The sequence below is a fragment of the Zea mays genome, chromosome 5 (assembly GCF_902167145.1).
Source record: "Zea mays cultivar B73 chromosome 5, Zm-B73-REFERENCE-NAM-5.0, whole genome shotgun sequence".
Classification (NCBI taxonomy): Eukaryota; Viridiplantae; Streptophyta; class Magnoliopsida; order Poales; family Poaceae; genus Zea; species Zea mays.
This window is the reverse complement of record NC_050100.1, coordinates 50260641-50280618: the sequence shown is the minus strand read 5'-3', so window position 1 is coordinate 50280618 and position 19978 is coordinate 50260641. Positions and strand designations below refer to the sequence as shown.

The 19978-nt window shown below is 47.4% G+C and overlaps 2 protein-coding genes across 2 annotated transcripts; one reads left to right on the top strand and one right to left on the bottom strand.

The window, feature by feature from the left end:
• Positions 1-8623: 8623 nt before the first annotated feature.
• Positions 8624-9605, bottom strand: LOC103626327 (uncharacterized). The gene is made up of 2 exons (XM_008646724.2): positions 9320-9605; positions 8624-9062 (listed from the first exon to the last, which is right to left on the bottom strand). Exons 1-2 carry the CDS (start codon positions 9350-9352, stop codon positions 8826-8828), a joined length of 270 nt encoding a protein of 89 aa, XP_008644946.1. The 5' UTR covers positions 9353-9605; the 3' UTR covers positions 8624-8825.
• Positions 9078-9494, top strand: LOC103626326 (zinc-finger homeodomain protein 9-like). Its single transcript, XM_008646723.4, has one exon. It carries the CDS (start codon positions 9099-9101, stop codon positions 9468-9470), a length of 372 nt encoding a protein of 123 aa, XP_008644945.1. The 5' UTR covers positions 9078-9098; the 3' UTR covers positions 9471-9494.
• Positions 9606-19978: the final 10373 nt, after the last annotated feature.

Below are 19978 nucleotides of genomic sequence, written 5' to 3'. Positions count from 1 at the left end.
AGGCATCTTGCCACATACTAGGATGGTACTGTTTGAGGAAACGCCTATTCAAAGCCTTAGGCAAGTCCTTGCCTTGTAATGTTTGTAGCAAATAGGCATTGCCAGACATCACCTGTTTTACTTTATAAGGACCTTCCCAGCTTGGTGACCATTTCCCGAACTTCCGGTCTTTATTCCTTAGAGGCAGAATGGTCTTCCACACCAGGTCCCCTACTTGAAATGATTTTGCTTTGACCTTCTTGTTGTAGGCCCTGGCTACCATGATTTTGTCCTTTTCTATTGCTCCCAAAGCTATCATCCTTTTGTCGGTCACCTCATCAATATTATCCATCATTGAATCATAATAATCAGTAGCAGTTAGATCATTTTGTCTGGCGAACCTGACAGCATTCAAACTTATTTCCACAGGCAACACTGCTTCCTGCCCATAGACAAGCTCAAAAGGAGATACTTTAGTAGCCCTATGTTTAGATATTCTATGAGCCCATAAAGCCTCAGACAAAATCTTATGCCAATGTTTAGGATTATCAGATATTTTCTTTTTTATCAAATTAATCAATGTCCTATTGCTAGACTCGGCCTGACCATTGGCCTGAGCTTAATATGGAGATGAATTAAGCAGCTTAATTCTATATAATTCAGCAAATTCACGTACCTCCTTTGACATAAAAGAAGTACCTTGATCTGTAGTTAAGGTCTGGGGAATGCCGAATCTATGAATGATATGCTCAGTTATAAACTTAATTACCTCCTTGTGTGTCATGTTCTTTAGAGCAACGACTTCAGTCCATTTGGTGAAGTAGTCAGTGGCAACTAACACAAACTGATGCCCCTTTGATGATGAAGAATGAATTTCTCCAATAAAGTCTAATCCCCATCCTCTGAACGGCCAAGGCTTGATGATAGGATGGAATTCGGCTGCAGGGACCAACTGTAGGTCGCCAAATTTTTGACACACTTGGCAACCCTTGTAGTACTTGAAACAATCAGCTATCATACTAGGCCAATAAAAACCAGACCTTCGCAACAACCACTTCATCTTTGGAGCTGATTGATGAGTACCACAAATTCCCTCATGTACTTTGGCCATGGCTAATATAGCATCATCTGGGCCCAAGCACTTAAGCAGGATGTCATTGACTGTTCAGCGGTAAAGTTCATCACTCATCAAAACATACTTGAAAGCTGTTCGCCGAATGTTCTTATCTGTCCTGATATTGGGATTTCGTAAATAATTAAGTATAGGTGTCCTCCAATCACTTGCATCGGCTTCATTGTCAGCCGAATTGATGAAAAGAACATTTCTGGTAACCCCGGACGGTTCGGCGTCATCACGCGGACGGTCCGCGACCTGGGAATTTGGCTTTGCACTGGTTATCAGATTTTCAGTTTTGTGAAACTTCCCTCTCTTTATCCGATAACCTGATGCATCTTGTGCCAAATCATTAGCTCTATGATTCTCAACTCTAGAGATATGCCGAATACTGAATTCGTCAAAAGAATGGATTATGCTCCAACATTTCTCAAGGTAACTATTTAGAGTACCATCAAAACATTGATATTCTTCTAACACTTGTTGGACAACCAGCTGAGAATCACCAAATACCTTTACATGTTTTACTCTCATACCATTTAAAAGTTCTAAGCCGAATAGGAGGGCCTCATATTCAGCTTGATTATTAGTGCAATAAGTTTTCAATCGGCTAGAGAAGTCAAAGGAGACATTACTTGGTGAAACAAGTACAATGCCAATTTCTTGCCCTTCATTGCAAACTGATCCATCAAAATATAAAGTCCAAGGAGTAATAGTGAGGTATGACATGTCTAGCTCATGAATATCATTAACCCGATGTTCTACAATGAAATCCGCTATGACTTGGCCTTTCATAGATTTCAATGGTTCATAGGCCAAGTCATATTCTATTAGTGCATAAGCCCACTTACCAATTCTACCACTCATAATTGGGTTATGCAACATGTATTTGATCACATCGGCTTGACCAGAAACAGTGCAATGACTAGACAGTAAATAACATCTACATTTGGTGCATACGTAAAACAAGCATAAGCATAACTTTTCAATAAAAGTGTACCTTGTTTCAGCATCCACCAACCTTCGGCTTAGATATGTCACCACATGCTCCTTCCCCTCAGTTTCTTGTGTCAAAACAGCCCCAATGACCTTATCCTCAGCTGCAATGTATAATCGAAATGGCACTCCTGCTTGTGGTGCTTTTAATACGGGAGCCGAAGATAAGTATTTTTTGATGAGATCAAATGCTTCTTGCTGTTCTGCCCCCCAAGCGAATTCGGCATCATTCTTAAGCCGAAGAATAGGGGTAAACGCATCAATCTTCCCGGCTAGGTTAGAAATAAACCTTCGTAAATAATTCACCTTGCCGAGGAACCTTTGTACCTCGACCTTACAGGTCGGAGGCCCCACATTCCGAATAGACTTGATTCGGTCAGGGTCTATCTCTATACCATGTTCATATATGACAAATCCTAAAAACTTACCAGCCGACACTCCAAAAGCACATTTACGTGGGTTCATTTTCAAACCATACTGACGCATTTTATCAAAGGCTTTGCGCAAATTAGCTATATGAGAACTAAACTCAGCCGATTTGACTACAATATCATCAATGTAAACTTCCACAGTGTTTCCTAACAATTCATGGAAGATCAAATTCATAGCCCTCTGATAAGTAGCACCAGCATTTTTTAGACTAAATGTCATGACAACCCACTCAAATAAACCAATGAAGCCTGGACATATAAAGGCCGTTTTAGACGCATCTTCTTCGGCCATGAAAATCTGATTATATCCGGCATTACCATCAAGGAAGCTAATAATTCTATTTCCTGATGCATTATTGATTAATGTGTCGGCTATGGGCATGGGATATTCGTCTTTAGGAGTTGCTCTATTTAAATTGCGAAAATCAATGCATACTCTAAGTTTACCTGTCTCCTTCTTCTCCACCGGTACAATATTGGAGACCCACTCTGCGTATCTGCAAGGTCTGATAAAATCGGCTTCTAGCAGCCGGTGGATTTCGTCCTTGATGCGTGGGAGAAGATTCGGACGAAATGTTCTAGCTCTTTGCTTGAAAGGTCTGAAACCAGATTTAATAGGCAGCCGATGCTCTACGATCTCTCGGCTTAATCCAGGCATCTCAGTATAATTCCAAGCAAAGCAATCTGAATATTCCTTCAATAGACCGATCATCTCATCTCTAGAATCGGTCTCCAGGGTCTTGTTTACAAAAGTCGGCCTTGGAGTTTTACCATCTCCTATGTCAATCTCCTCCAAAGGATCGGCCGATGTAAATCCCTGTCCTAGTTTATCAAAATCTCTGAACTCCTCTATCATGTTCCCTACAGAGGAATTAGAAGATCTTTGTGTGACGGCGGACTTTCCGGTCTCGGGGACCGGATCATCCGTAATACTGTCCTTTTGCTGTGATATATGTTCGGTCTTAAAGTCTGAACCCTTTTGTGAAAGACTAGACCATCCGGCCTTGGAAGCCGAACTGTCCGTGATCAGAGACTCATGAACTTTGTGTGTATTCATTATTTAAACTTTATTTAGGATTTAGCCGATTCTCCATCGGCTCTAGCATTACAGGAATGAAACCTTTCTTATCTATACTTATGAATTAATAATCAGAAAAATCTACTCCTATGAGACATTTAGCAGTCTCATAAGTCCAGAGTACAGGGGCATCGGCCACAGCGATGCAGGCCGATACATCAGCATGTACTTGTTCTATGTCATCGCCTACCCATTGTATTAGCATTTGATGTAATGTAGAAGATATACATTGATTGGCGTGAATCCAATCTCTGCCTAGGATTAAACTGTAATTTCCTTCTACATCAGCGACAAAGAATGCAACAGCAAGGGTCTTAGTCCCGATGGTTAATTCAACGGACGTGACTCCCCTGGCTTTGATCGAACTATCAGTTCCAACACCGCTGAGGGTCATGTTGGTCTTGACAAGTTCGTCATCTTGTTTACCTAATTTTCTGTACAATGAATAAGGCATTAGATTTACAGCCGCCCCTCCATCTACCAACATCTTAGCAATCGGTATCCCATCAATGTGGCCGCGCACGAAGAGCGGCTTTAAATGATTTACCGATTCTTTTGGTTTAGTAAAGGCGGCTTCTTTAGGACCAAAATCAAACTAGGCAACAACAGGTTCATCGTCGCCAATAATAGTACAATCGGTGGAAATATAATAATATTTACATCCATACCTGGGCGTTCTGGAGAAGCCTCGTAGTCGACCAGGTCTTCTCCCAGCAGGTCGTCCTCTTCCACTGATGTCGTCGTGTCGTTGGAGGCTTCCTGGTGAACGGCGGACGGTCCGCGTGCGGGGGCCGGACGGTCCGAGCCTGGTGTGGGTTGTCCAGAGGCTTCCTGGTGAACGGCGGACGGTCCATGCGCGGGGGCCGAACGGTCCGCGCCTGGTGCAGGTTGTCCAGAGGCTTCCTGGTGAACGGCGGACGGTCCGTGCGTGGGGGCCGGACGGTCCGCGCCTGGTGCAGGTTGTCCAGAGGCTTCCTGGTGAACGGCGGACGGTCCGTGCGCGGGGGCCGGACGGTCCGCGCCTGGTGCAGGTTGACTTTCTATTTCTGTGGTCGTTTGTTTTTTCTCAACGGCCTTCGGTCTCCATTTCTTTTGCGGTGGCGGGTATAGTGGATGTGTGTCATTGAATATCTTTTCCGCCTCTTTCTCCTGGCTCTGCTTTACTCTTAGGCGCTGTAATTTTCTCTTTTGGGACTGTGTCAATCCCGCTGGGCACCACCGAGGCATGGAGTATTTTGGATCGACTATTTTGATGGTAACCGTATCCTTTTTGGTTGTGTTGGCCGATTCACCAAAAATCATCGGCCCTTTATTGTCTCCCTATATGACAACATCTGCAGTGCCTATTTTGATGATGTCCTTTTTTGTTGTTCTTTGAGTTGCTACAGGCATATGCCCCCCTGCCGGATTGGTCGGCCTAGGAGGCCGAGTAGTCCGGCAATCTTGTTGGGCTTGTGCCTGGTGACCGGATTCAGCAGCGCTCAATCGGTCTTGCACTGTCGGCGCCAACCTATCAAAAACGGATGTTTGGGGTGCCCCCAGGCGGGGTACTGTGGCATCCCAAATGGATATGGTGGCATGCCCCACATTTGATTTGGGACATATGGTGGAGGTAAGTATGTGTATGGATATGGCATAGATGGATAAGGAGGTGGAGGGGGCCATGTCGGCATGTTAGGTCTCAATTGTACAATAGGACCTTTCATTTCTTCCGATTGGTGAGGTGGTCCAATCGACCTGACCTGACGTTGCTCATGAATGGGTGAGCGGGGTCGCTTCGGTGGCCGGTCACTGGGGCCGGCCTTCTTTTTCACATATTTAGACAACAATTGATCGAAAGTCGGGCCAGGCTTGATCAGCTGACCAGCTGCTTTAAATGTATTTGTTTTCCACGTACCTATCTCTGGTCGTCGTGGTTTGAAGGTACGTGGTCGCTGCGAGTCCTGAGCATGGTCAGACTATCCGCCAGAGTCCTCCGGACCGTCCGGAGAAACGTCGGACCGTCCGCGTCGGGACGGCGGACTGTCCGTGATGCGCAGCACGGGTTCCCGCAACTGTCTCCCTGTCTGCGCTTGCCCCCCAGTGCTAGAGGCTGTGATGGTCACCTTCAGGGTCTCCCCTCCATCGGGAGTCTTCTCGGCTACCACTTTCCTGCAAGAAACTTTACAATCCCCATCGACCTTTTTAGCATTGCCGATGATTGTTTCCTTGCCTTTGCCTTTATCGGCTATATTTGGCCGAACCAGGACTTTCTTGCCCTCGAAGTCAATCATGTTCATCGGAAAGGGCTCTGTATCCACCTGCATTTCCTGAAATTTCAATCGTCCTTCGTTAATGGCCGATTGAATCTGTCGCCGAAATACATTACAATCATTAGTGGCATGAGAAAATGAGTTATGCCACTTGCAGTACGCACGACGTTTTAGCTCGTCGGCGGATGGAACAGTGTGATTTATTTTAATATTGCCATTTTTGAGTAATTCGTCAAATATTCTATCACACTTACCAACATTAAATGTAAACTTAACCTCCTCTTGCCGTTTCTTTTGAACTGGCTGTAAGGAGGAACAAGCCGAAGATTTGGCCTGTTTTGGCCAAACCATTTCAGCAGCGTACACTTCTGCTGATTCGTCATCTGAGCTACTTTGGTCGCATTCTACTATGTGTACGTTGTGACGCATTGTTTTAGCAGTTTCTTTGCTCCGGCTTTCGCAAGCCAAAGCTCTCTGGTGTAACTGTGCTAGTGTAAAAAATTGGATGCCTTCTAATCTTTCTTTTAAATAATATCGCAGACCATTAAAGGCTAATTCTACTAGCTGTTTTTCTGCTAAATGAATTTGAAAGCATCGGTTTCTTGTATCTCGGAATCTCCGGATGTAATCATTAACCGATTCATCTTTTGTCTGTCGCAACGATACTAAATCTACCAAATCCAACTCATAGTCACCGGAGAAAAAATGATCATAAAATTTTTGTTCTAAATCCCCCCATTATGAAATGGAATTAGGAGGTAAAGTGGCATACCATGCAAACGCGGTTCCTGTTAGCGATAATGAAAATAAACGTACGCGAAATGTCTCTGTGTCGGCCAATTCTCCCAATTGTGCTAAGAACTGGCCTATATGTTTGCGTGTGTTTTTCCCTTGATCACCCGAAAATTTTGCGAATTCGGGTATTCTAGTTCCCAGTGGGTACGGGTGGTGATCAAATCGGCTGTCATAAGGTTTCCGATATGATTGTCCCCCAGGGATCAGGCTTACTCCGAGCTTATCTCGGAACGCCCCGGCTATTTCTTCCCTCACTATATCAATGGCAGCCGGTGCAAGACCACCGGCTCTCTGGTCAAACATAGGCGGGTTTGGTTGCATGTTAGTATGTTGTCGTTCCCCCCATTGGTTTGAGCTACATGGTGCATTTCCATTTGCCCTATATGGCTCATAGGTTTGATCGTTTCTTTCTGGCCTTCTAGGTGGGGCCGGAAAGCTTTCCTGGGCTCTGGATCCTGAATTAATGGGCTGGTGCATTACATAGTGTGATGGGAAGTGTTGCTGGGACGGGCGAGGATTCAGGTAATAATCCTCCTCAAAAGACTCATGCGCGGACTGTCCGGCTATGTACCCGGACCGTCAGTGATTATATGCGGACCGTCCGTCGTTGTATGCAGACCGTCCGACTGGGTAGTTTGGGTTCTGTGTCATATGTGGTGGCTCGGGTGCGTGTCTGGGTACCTCATTAAAAATGGGCCCGGCCATGACTGGCCCGGACAGTCCGCGATCACGCGCGGACGGTCCGGACATGTGCAGATCGGCTGTTTTGCTGCCGATTTGCGGTTGCTCAGGGTACGTGTCCATCGGCATCCCATAAAGGGGTTGTGACTGGTCGTGACAACCTACAGCCGATGTATTACGCGTATTATCCCCTAATTCTACTTCGTGTGATGGGAAATTTGCAATGCTAGATTTGTCAAATGCACGCGCTAATCTCCTATAGTCGTTTTGCATATCCCCTATGATATTTTGCATTTTCTCACGCTGTTCATCTACATAATTCTTAAGAGATTGCAGCTCGTTTGTATTACTTACATTGGGGATGTCTGGCGTGGGTCGCAGTGAAGCCGGATCCGTCGCCCGATGTCGGACGACTTTGTTGTTCCTGTCCACTTTGAAGTTGGCCAAGAACCTCGCTTTTGCCTCCTGGATCATCTGCTCCTTGTGCTCCTCAAACTGGAGCTGTTCGTCAGCCGGTAATGTGTCCCAAGTCGGCTCTATGATGTTACTTGGGGAAATATCAGAGCTATCCCTTGAACCGGCCATTGAGGGCCGATTTGATGACTCTGTATTTGTGTTCCCCAGCGGAGTCGCCAAAAAGTATGTTGACGCTTTTTCGGAGCACCAAATACTCAAGAAGAACCGGCGACGGTACTCTCTGGTCAGGCGCGAACGGTCCGCGGCCTGGGGCCGGACGGTCCGCGACCTGGCGCAGGGGCTAGGTTTTCCTGCCTCACGTCCGGACGGTCCGCGCCCTGGGGCCGGACGGTCCGCGCGTGCGCAGGGGCGGCGGAAGATCGCCGGCGGTGCCTGGATCTCGCTCCCGGGAGGGACCCCGTCGGGGAGGAGAGATCCTAGGGGTTGTCTAGGCTCGGGCCGGCCGACCTAGACTCCTCTAATCGGCGTAGAGTCGAAGAGAGGCGAAGAATTTGGGGATCGAGAGGCTAAACTAGAACTAGACTAGAACTACTCCTAATTGTACTGGAAATAAATGCGAATAGAAGTTGTATTGATTCGATTGATAATTACAAATCGGTCGTAGACCTCTCTTTATATAGAGGAGGGGGGCTGGACCCTTTACACGACTGGATTCCGGGTTAATTCCGCAAATCTAGCCAACAAACATAGCACAAAACTCGGAACCCTAAACTGCTCGGCGCATGCGCGGACCGTCCGGCCCACAGGCGCGGACTGTCCGGACCGCGGACCGTCCGGCCTCAGGGCCGGACCGTCCGCCCGCTCAAAATGGTGCTCAACAAAGAGCAAATCATCACATAGTAGATCAAAAGCAAAATCAGGAGTTCAGGACAGGGCAGCATCCTCAGCTGATGAGCAGCAGAACAATATTGCTATCGTGATGTTTGCAGACTATTCCAGTCCATAAAACAAAATGCTTTTTCCAATGTTCGTCATCAAGGTTAAACATGGGATCACCATGACCGGAGGCAGCCTCCATCGATCTACAAAGCAACATCAAGAACCACACCAAGGCTTAACGGCGACTGACCGTCACTGCGAGGCCGATGTGGATGACGGTGATGCGCCGGCGCTGCTGCTGCTTTCAGTGGACCGGGAGTAGAGGACTTCTTCGCGTTGCCCACGTGCACGCAGGTCAGCTTCACGACATTTCTCCCCGTCATCCATTTCAGTAGGATCTTCATGTGCGTCTTGCTGTTCAGGCCAGCGATGCCAGCATCCTGTGGTACAAATACGCCAGGGTCAGTGTACAGCTCATGGTCGAGTGGTGCCGCGACATCGGCGTCGGCAAGGGCGTCTTCAAGGTCTGGATGCACAACAACAAGCACAACTTCCCGGGCGGGCACAGCGCCCGCCGCAGCGCCTCCTCGCCCGCCCCCGCCGCCGCGTCGCTCCAAACCCCAGCCGACGGCGCCGGCGCTGCTGCAGCACCGTCATTCAACCCATCCAGGATCACCCCTCCCCCTCCCGTCCTCACCTTGTCCCCGACGGCCGCCACCGGCTTCAACATCAACGTCGCCGCCTCCTCGGCGCCCACCGTCGCCACCGACTACACCACGGACAAGGAGGCGCTGCCGCTGTGCGCCATGCCTAGAAATCCAAGCTTCGCCCCTGTGCACCGTGCCTAGAAATCCAAGCTTCGACAGAGGAGGAGGGAGGAAGGAAATGGCGCTGCGTGCGAGAGGAAGACAGAGAAGGAGGAGAAATGGGAAACAGACGGCATGCGTTGAGCCTGAGACCGTAAGGTAGAATCGGCACAAGGATTCACGGACTCACCTGTCAGGTGCCCTAAAATTACTCGTGATCTCTTTTGACGAGCGCGCAGACTCGAAGGATCCTTTTTAACGAGGTCAGTTTGAAGCGGTGTATTTTGCAGAGCAATAAATACGAGCGACCCATTTTACCAAATTTCTTCAATCTAAGGGCCAGAAGCCACAAAACTAGAAAAAATTATAAGGGCTAAAATCATCTCCTTATTTAATTTTGAACAAGTAGGAGAAGCCAGTGGAATAGCAGAACCAGCAACTCAACGGAGATATGGGCCAAGGGATCGATCGCCTTTAGCCTATTTTAGTTCGCGACCTGACCGTGATCTTCACTTTTGGGCTGGTATCTAAATTTGGCCGGCCCAACACGTTAGCGATGCACCTGCAATTCAGTGTATTTATATCCATCCATGCACAGAGCTTCTTTACTCGTCATGGAACCAACAACGTGTTCAGGATTGCTGTGGTCGCAACTAGAAGCATTTTTTTTCCAGAAAACAAACGGCAGAAGTGTCCTGAAATTCAATCGGTACGGTGCCGGTAAGAATGCACGAGCGTGTGTGTTCATAGGTGCACATGGTTAGACTCGATCGAACACGTCCCACGCTTGCATCCTCGTGGGCTAAAAGCAGACAATGAGCACACATGTCCTCTTGCGACAACTACTAGCACTACAGTACAGGAAAGCCAAAAATTATCGTCAAAGTTTACATTGTTTTTATGTTTCCTGAAAATCCATTTTTACTTGTGGTTTTTTTGCCCACCCGTTAGTAAATTCGATTTTCGCAGACGGTTCTCAGTTACCCATTATCGGCGTTTCGACTCTGGGGTCCCTGGACCGACGAGTAAAATTACCGTTGCGTATCCTAGACCAGATGGGTTGGCGCGAGATGGAACACAAGGGGGAAGAACGCGGCTCGTGTTATCCTGCACCACGGGGTGCGCTTGCAGTAGTGGTTACAAGCGTTCGCGAGGGAGAGAGAGCGAGTCTGTTCGTCAGCCCATCCTCTCGCGCGACGACCCTCTCGCATGAGGGCACTAGACCTTCCTTTTATAGATGCAAGGAGAGGGTCCAGTTGTACAACGGGGGTGTAGCTATGCGCTAACGTGTCCGGCAGAGAGGTGCTAGAGCCCTATGTACATGCCAACGTGGCTGTCGAGAGGTGCTAAAGCCCTGTGTACGCGGTGTCATGGCCGTCGGAGGAGCGCTTGCGCCCTGTAGAAGCACAGCTATCGGGGCTGCTGGGACCTTGCTGACGTCTCCTTGCTTCCGTAGGGAGCTGGGAACCGCCGTCGTTATAGACGCACGCGGGGAACCATCATTACTTGTTACCGGGGCGAGCCTGGATGGGACGCCGGTCTTGTTCCCCCGTAGCCTGAGCTAGCTAGGGGTAGAGTAATGATGTATCCCCTGTGGCGCGATCGGTCCGAGCCCAAGGTCGGGCGAGACGGAGACTCCTCCTGAGGCCGAGGTCGAGGCCGAGCCCTGGGGCCGGGCGAGGCGGAGACCACCTTTCGAGGCCGAAGCGGGGGCCGAGCCCTGGGGTCGGGCGAGGCGGAGACTCCCTCCTGAGGCCGAGGCCCAAGGTCGGGCGAGGCGGAGCTTCCTGTTGCGCCTGAGGCTGGACTTAGCTGTTGTCAGCCTTGCCCTGGCGGGTGGCACAACAGTCGTGAAAGGGAAATGTGCCCTTGGGCCATTTCTAAGTATTTTGGTGATTTAGTGTCCAACACAAGTGCCTAAGTGTAAAAAGGTGGACAATGTACAAATCAAGGATAAAGGTATGTTTCTCAGACTTAGTACATTGTTTTATGGACTAATGTATTGTGTCTAAGTGCTGGAAACAGGAAAAATCCAATTGAAAATGTCTTGGCTCGAGCAGCCAAGAATCTGCTGAGTCTGGGAGCACCGGACTGTCCGGTGGTGCACCGGACAGTGTCCGGTGGTGCACCGGACAGTGTCCGGTGCGCCAGGCTGGCTCGAGCGAAGTGGACGCTCTCGGGAATTCACCGGCGACGTACGACTATAATTCACCGGACTGTCCGGTGAGCCAACGGTCGGCCAGGCCAACGGTCGGCCACGCGATCTGCGCGGGACACGTGGCCGAGCCTACGGCTAGAAGGGGGCACCGGACTGTCCGGTGTGCACCAGACATGTCCGGTGCGCCAACGGCTCTCAGGCTGCCAACGGTCGACTGCACCATATTTGGAAAAAAAATCGGGCACCGGACAGTGTCCGGTGTGCACCGGACTATCCGGTGCGCCAGTCGACAGAAGGCAAGATCAGCCTTCCTAGATTGCTCTCAACGGCTCCTAGCTGTCTTGGGCTATAAAAGGGACCCCTAGGCGCATGGACGAGGACACCAAGCATTCCTACAACATTCCTAAGCACCAAGACATCAATTCCGCGCCTTTGATTCTTTGCGATAGCAATTAGAGCTCTAGTTGAGTAGTGAACTCATTGAGTTGTGTTGTGAGCTCTCATTGCGACTTGTGTGCGTGGTGTTGCTGTGATTTCTTGTCTTGAGTGTGTTGCTAATCCCTCCCTTGCTCCGTGTTTCTTTGTGAATTTCAAGTGTAAGGGCGAGAGGCTCCAAGTTGTGGAGATTCCTCGCAAACGGGATTGAGAAAAGCAAGCAAAATACCGTGGTATTCAAGTGGGTCTTTGGACCGCTTGAGAGGGGTTGATTGCAACCCTCGTCCGTTGGGACGCCACAACGTGGAGTAGGCAAGCGTTGGTCTTGGCCGAACCACGGGATAACCACTGTGCCATCTCTGTGATTGATCTTGTTGGTTATTGTGTTTTGTTGAAGATTCCTCTCTAGCCACTTGGCGGATATTGTGCTAACACTTAACCAAGTTTTTGTGGCCTAAGTTTTAAGTGTTACAGGATCACCTATTCACCCCCCCTCTAGGTGCTCTCAATTGGTATCAGAGCCATTCTCTTCACAAAGGGACTAACCGCTCGAAGAGATGGATCCTAAGGGGAAAGGTATCGTGATCAACGATAAAGAGAAGGAATCTTTTGTCAACGAGCCAAAGGATGACAAGCCTAACGACTCGGGCTCGGGCCATAGACGGAAAGATGGGAAGAAGAAGAAGACGAGGCGCATCAAGGAGATCATCTACTACGACGACAGCGATGAGTCTACTTCTTCCCAAAAGGACGACGACCACAACGACTACGAGAGAAGGAAACCGGTCAATTCGAACTTTTCTTTTGATTACTCTCGTATTCCTCAAAGTACAAATGCTCATTTATTATCTATTCCACTTGGTAAACCTCCTCATTTTGATGGAGAGGACTACGGATTTTGGAGTCACAAAATGCGTAGTCACTTGTTCTCTCTCCATCCTAGTATATGGGAGATTGTAGAGAGTGGAATGCACTTTGATAGTTTGGATAGTCCCATGTTCATTAATGAGCAAATTCATAAGAATGCACAAGCTACTAATGTTATTCTAGCTTCATTGTGCAGGGATGAATACCACAAAGTGAGCGGCTTGGATAACGCCAAGCAGATCTGGGACACCCTCAAGATTTCACATGAGGGGAACGACGTCACCTTGCTCACCAAGATGGAGTTGGTGGAGGGCGAGCTTGGACGATTCGCGATGATAAGAGGCGAGGAGCCGACACAAACATACAACCGGCTCAAGACCCTTATCAACAAAATAAGGAGCTACGGAAGCATGCGATGGACGGACCACGACGTCGTCCGACTGATGCTAAGGTCCTTTACCGTTCTTGATCCTCATTTGGTGAATAATATTCGTGAGAATCCCAGGTACACCAAAATGTCGCCCGAAGAAGTCCTTGGAAAATTCGTAAGCGGGCGAATGATGATCAAGGAGGCGAGGTACGTGGACGACGCATTGAATGGTCCAATCACCGAGCCTCAACCCCTTGCTCTCAAGGCAACAAGAAGCAAGGAGGCGCTACCTAGCAAGGTGGCACAAATTGAGGCGGCCGGACTTAATGATGAAGAGATGGCCCTCATCATCAAGAGATTCAAGACGGCGCTAAAGGGTCGCAAGAGGCAGCCAAGCAAGACCAAGACAAAGGGGAAGCGCTCATGCTTCAAATGTGGTAAGCTTGGTCATTTTATTGCTAACTGTCCCGACAATGATAGTGATCAGGATCAAGGGAACAAGAGGGAGAAGAAGAAGAACTATAAGAAGGCAAAGGGCGAGGCACATCTTGGCAAGGAGTGGGATTCGGATTGATCCTCGTCCGACTCCAACAATGAAGGACTCGCCGCCACCGCCTTCAACAAGTCATCCCTCTTCCCCAACGAGCGTCACACATGCCTTATGGCAAGGGAGAAGAAGGTATGTACTCGAAACTCTACTTATGCTTCTTCAAGTGAGGACGAATCTAGTGATGAGGATGAAATAGATTATTCATGTTTGTTTAAGGGCCTAGATAGAACCAAGGTAGATAAAATTAATGAATTGATTGATGCCTTGAATGATAAGAATAGGCTTTTAGAAAAACAAGAGGACTTGTTGTATGAAGAACATGACAAATTTGTAGAAGCACGAAAATCTCATGCCTTAGAAGTTAAGAGAAATTAAATGCTTTCTTGTGAATTATCTTCTTGCCATGAGACGATTTCTAGCTTAAAGAGCATTAATGATGATTTGAATGCTAAGTTAGAAATAACTAGTAAATCAACAACTTGTGTAGAAAATGTTGTTATTTGCAATAGATGTAAAGATTTTGATATTGATGCTTGTAGTGAACACATAGCTTCTATTGCAAAGTTAAATGATGAAATGGCTAGTCTTAATGCCCAACTTAAGGCTAGCAAAAGTGATTTTGATAAACTAAAATTTGCTAGGGATGCCTACACGATTGGTAGACACCCCTCAATTAAGGATGGGCTTGGCTTCAAGAGGGAAGCCAAGAACTTAACAAGCCATAAGGCTCCCATCTCCGCCAAGGAGAAAGGGAAGGCCCCTATGGCAAGTAGTACTAAAAAGAACCATGTTTTTATGTACAATGATAGAAGACAGTCTCATAGGAGTTGTAATGCTTTTGATTCACATGCCTATAATTCTTATGCTATGTATGCTTCCAGTTCTTCCTATATGCATGGTAGAGATATGCCTAGGAAAAATATTCATCATGTGCCTAGAAAGAATATTGTTCATGTTCCTAGAAAAGTTATGAATGGCCCCTCTACAATTTATCATGCTTTAAATGCTTCCTTTGCTATTTGTAGAAAGGATAGGAAGATAGTTGCTAGGAAATTAGGGGCAAAATGCAAGGGTGATAAAACTTGCATTTGGGTCCCTAAGGAAATTGTGACTAACCTTGTAGGACCCAACAAGAGTTGGGTACCTAAGACCCAAGCCTAAATTTGTCTTGCAGGTTTATGCATCCGGGGGTTCAAGCTGGATTATCGACAGCGGATGCACAAACCATATGACGGGGGAGAAGAAGATGTTCACCTCCTACGTCAAGAATAAGGATTCCCAAGATTCAATCATATTCGGTGATGGGAACCAAGGCAAGGTAAAAGGTTTAGGCAAGATTGCAATATCAAATGAGCACTCTATCTCTAATGTGTTTTTAGTTGAGTCTCTTGGATATAATTTACTATCTGTCAGTCAATTATGTAGTATGGGATATAATTGTCTATTTACAAATGTAGATGTGTCTGTCTTTAGAAGATGTGATGGTTCACTAGCTTTTAAGGGTGTACTAGACGACAAACTTTATTTAGTTGATTTTGCAAAAGAGGAGGCCGGTCTAGATGCATGCTTAATGGCTAAGACTTGCATGGGCTGGTTGTGGCATCGCCGCTTAGCACATGTGGGGATGAAGAACCTCCACAAGCTTCTAAAGGGAGAACACGTGATAGGTCTAACCAATGTACATTTCGAAAAAGATAGACCTTGTGCAGCTTGTCAAGCAGGTAAACAAGTGGGAGGAGCACATCACAGCAAGAATGTGATGACCACTTCAAGACCTCTAGAGCTGCTGCATATGGACCTCTTCGGACCTGTCGCCTATCTGAGCATAGGAGGAAGTAAGTATGGTCTAGTTATTGTTGATGACTTTTCCCGCTTCACTTGGGTGTTCTTTTTGCAGGATAAGTCTGAAACCCAAGGGACCCTCAAGCGCTTCCTCAGGAGAGCTCAAAATGAGTTTGAGCTCAAGGTGAAGAAGATAAGGAGCGACAACGGGTCCGAATTCAAGAATCTTCAAGTGGAGGAGTTCCTTGAGGTGGAAGGGATCAAGCACGAGTTCTCCGCTCCTTACACACCTCAGCAAAATGGTGTGGTAGAGAGGAAGAACAAGACGCTCATTGATATGGCGAGGACTATGCTTGGAGAGTTCAAGACCCCCGAGCGCTTTTGGTCGGAAGCCGTGAACACGGCTTGCCACGCCATCAACAGAGTCTACCTTCACCGCCTCCTCAAGAAGACTTCATATGAGCTGCTAACTGGTAACAAACCCAACGTGTCTTATTTTCGTGTATTTGGGAGCAAGTGTTATATTCTTGTGAAGAAAGGTAGAACTTCTAAATTTGCTCCCAAAGTTGTAGAAGGTTTTTTATTAGGTTATGATTCAAATACAAAGGCGTATAGGGTCTTCAACAAATCATCGGGTTTGGTTGAAGTCTCTAGCGACGTTGTATTTGATGAGACTAATGGCTCTCCAAGAGAGCAAGTTGTTGATCTTGATGATGTAGATGAAGAAGACGTTCCAACGGCCGCGATACGCACCATGGCGATTGGAGATGTACGGCCTCAGGAACAATTGGAGCAAGATCAACCGTCTTCCTCAACTATGGTGCATCCCCCAACCCAAGATGACGAACAGGTACCTCAAGTGGAGGCGCATGATCAAGGGGGAGCACAGGATGATCAAGTTGAAGAGGAAGAAGCACCTCAGGCACCTCCAACCCAAGTTCGAGCGACGATCCAAAGGGATCATCCCGTCGACCAAATATTGGGTGATATTAGCAAGGGAGTAACTACTCGTTCAAGATTAGTTAATTTCTGTGAGCATTACTCGTTTGTCTCTTCTATTGAGCCTTTCAGGGTAGAAGATGCCTTGCTAGATCCGGACTGGGTGTTGGCCATGCAGGAGGAACTCAACAACTTCAAGCGCAATGAAGTTTGGACACTGGTGCCTCGTCCCAAGCAAAATGTTGTGGGAACCAAGTGGGTGTTCCGCAACAAACAGGACGAGCACGGGGTGGTGACGAGGAACAAGACTCGACTTGTGGCAAAAGGTTATGCCCAAGTCATAGGTTTGGACTTTGAGGAGACTTTTGCTCCTGTGGCTAGGCTAGAATCAATTTGTATCTTGCTAGCATATGCCGCTCACCATTCTTTCAGGTTGTACCAAATGGATGTGAAGAGCGCTTTCCTCAACGGGCCGATCAAGGAGGAGGTGTACGTGGAGCAACCCCCTGGCTTCGAGGATGAACGGTATCCCGACCACGTGTGTAAGCTCTCTAAGGCGCTCTATGGACTTAAGCAAGCCCCAAGAGCATGGTATGAATGCCTTAGAGACTTTTTAATTGCTAATGCTTTCAAGGTTGGGAAAGCCGATCCAACTCTTTTTACCAAGACTTGCGATGGTGATCTTTTTGTGTGCCAAATTTATGTCGATGACATAATATTTGGTTCTACTAATCAAAAGTCTTGTGAAGAGTTTAGCAGGGTTATGACGCAGAAATTCGAGATGTCGATGATGGGCGAGTTGAACTACTTCCTTGGGTTCCAAGTGAAGCAACTCAAGGATGGCACTTTCATCTCCCAAACGAAGTACACGCAAGACTTGCTAAAGCGGTTTGGGATGAAGGACGCCAAGCCCGCAAAGACACCGATGGGAACTGACGGACACACCGACCTCAACAAAGGAGGTAAGTCCGTTGATCAAAAAGCATACCGGTCCATGATAGGTTCTTTGCTTTATTTATGTGCTAGTAGACCGGATATTATGCTTAGCGTATGCATGTGTGCTAGATTTCAATCCGATCCTAAGGAGTGTCACTTAGTGGCTGTGAAGCGAATTCTTCGATATTTAGTCGCTACGCCTTGCTTCGGGATCTGGTATCCAAAGGGGTCTAACTTTGACTTGATTGGGTACTCAGATTCCGACTATGCTGGATGTAAGGTCGATAGGAAGAGTACATCGGGGATGTGCCAATTCTTAGGAAGGTCCCTGGTGTCATGGAATTCTAAGAAACAAACTTCCGTTGCCCTATCCACCGCTGAGGCCGAGTATGTTGCCGCAGGACAGTGTTGCGCGCAACTACTTTGGATGAGGCAAACCCTCAGGGACTTAGGCTACAATCTGAGCAAAGTCCCACTCCTATGTGATAATGAGAGTGCTATCTGAATAGCGGAAAATCCTGTTGAGCACAGCCGCACAAAGCACATTGACATCCGGCATCACTTTTTGAGAGACCACCAGCAAAAGGGAGATATCGAAGTGTTTCATGTTAGCACCGAGAACCAGCTAGCCGATATCTTTACCAAGCCTCTAGATGAGAAGACCTTTTGCAGGCTGCGTAGTGAGCTAAATGTCTTAGATTCGCGGAACTTGGATTGAATTGTAGCATACATGTGTTTATGCCCTTGATCATGTTCATTCTGCATTTTGTTGCTTATTGTGGTGCTCAAGTTGTACAAACACTCCCTGGACCTCACAAGTCCTTTTTTGCAAGTGATGCACATATTTAGGGGGAGCTGTGCTACAACTTGACCCTTTGAGACTAACCATGTACTTGAGTTTGGTTGTTTTAGTCTCCAAGGAGGATTGAAAGGGAAAAGGTGGACTTGGACCATGCAAGACTTCCACTGCACTCCGATGAAAAGAGTAACTTTTCCAAGTTCATCTTTATACTCTTATTGCCTTTGTACTCTTATTTGAAGATTTTGGTGAGGCAATGGGGTTAAAGGGCCAAGATTGATCCCGTTTTGGTGCTTGATGCCAAAGGGGGAGAAAATAAAGGCCAAAGCGATAAATGGATCAGCTACCACTTGAGAAATTTTGAAAATAGTAGAATAGAGCTTTTGGTTTGTCAAAACTCTTTTATTGTCTCTCTTGTCAAAAGTTGGCCTCTTATGGGGAGAAGTATTGATTATGGGAAAAAGGGGAGTTTTTGAAATCATGAATCAATTTCTCTTGGAATGACTCTCTTTATGTCTTAACATGTGTGTTTGACTTAGAGATAGAAATTTGAGTTTGATTTGCAAAAACAAACCAAGTGGTGGCAAAGAGTGATCCATATATGTCAAATTCGAATCAAAACAATTTGAGTTCTTATTTGAATTGATTTTGTACTTGTTCTACTTTCTTTATGTTGTGTTGGCATAAATCACCAAAAAGGGGGAGATTGAAAGGGAAATGTGCCCTTGGCCATTTCTAAGTATTTTGGTGATTTAGTGTCCAACACAAGTGCCTAAGTGTAAAAAGGTGGACAATGTACAAATCAAGGATAAAGGTATGTTTCTCAGACTTAGTACATTGTTTTATGGACTAATGTATTGTGTCTAAGTGCTGGAAACAGGAAAAATCCAATTGAAAATGTCTTGGCTCGAGCAGCCAAGAATCTGCTGAGTCTGGGAGCACCGGACTGTCCGGTGGTGCACCGGACAGTGTCCGGTGCGCCAGGCTGGCTCGAGCGAAGTGGACGCTCTCGTGAATTCACCGGCGACGTACGGCTATAATTCACCGGACTGTCCGGTGAGCCAATGGTCGACCGGGCCAACGGTCGGCCGCGCGATCTGCGCGGGACACGTGGCTGAGCCTACGGCTAGAAGGGGGCACCGGACTGTCCGGTGTGCACCGGACATGTCCGGTGCGCCAACGGCTCTCAGGCTGCCAACGGTCGACTGCGCCATATTTGGAAAGAAATCGGGCACCGGACAGTGTCCGGTGTGCACCGGACTGTCCGGTGCGCCAGTCGACAGAAGGCAAGATCAGCCTTCCTAGATTGCTCTCAACGGCTCCTAGCTGCCTTGGGGTTATAAAAGGGACCCCTAGGCGCATGGAGGAGGACACCAAGCATTCCTACAACATTCCTAAGCACCAAGACATCAATTCCGCGCCTTTGATTCTTTGCGATAGCAATTAGAGCTCTAGTTGAGTAGTGAACTCATTGAGTTGTGTTGTGAGCTCTCATTGCGACTTGTGTGCGTGGTGTTGCTGTGATTTCTTGTCTTGAGTGTGTTGCTAATCCCTCCCTTGCTCCGTGTTTCTTTGTGAATTTCAAGTGTAAGGGCGAGATGCTCCAAGTTGTGGAGATTCCTCGCAAACGGGATTGAGAAAAGCAAGCAAAATACCGTGGTATTCAAGTGGGTCTTTGGACCGCTTGAGAGGGGTTGATTGCAACCCTCGTCCG

Excerpts from the sequence above, each read along its gene's own strand:
- LOC103626326 (XM_008646723.4), top strand. The coding sequence starts at position 9,099 with ATGGTCGAGTGGTGCCGCGACATCGGCGTCGGCAAGGGCGTCTTCAAG.
- LOC103626327 (XM_008646724.2), bottom strand. The coding sequence starts at position 9,352 with ATGTTGAAGCCGGTGGCGGCCGTCGGGGACAAG. Across the intron at positions 9,063-9,319 it reads TGGCGGCCGTCGGGGACAAG|GATGCTGGCATCGCTGGCCT; the intron begins GTGAGGACGGGA and ends TTTGTACCACAG.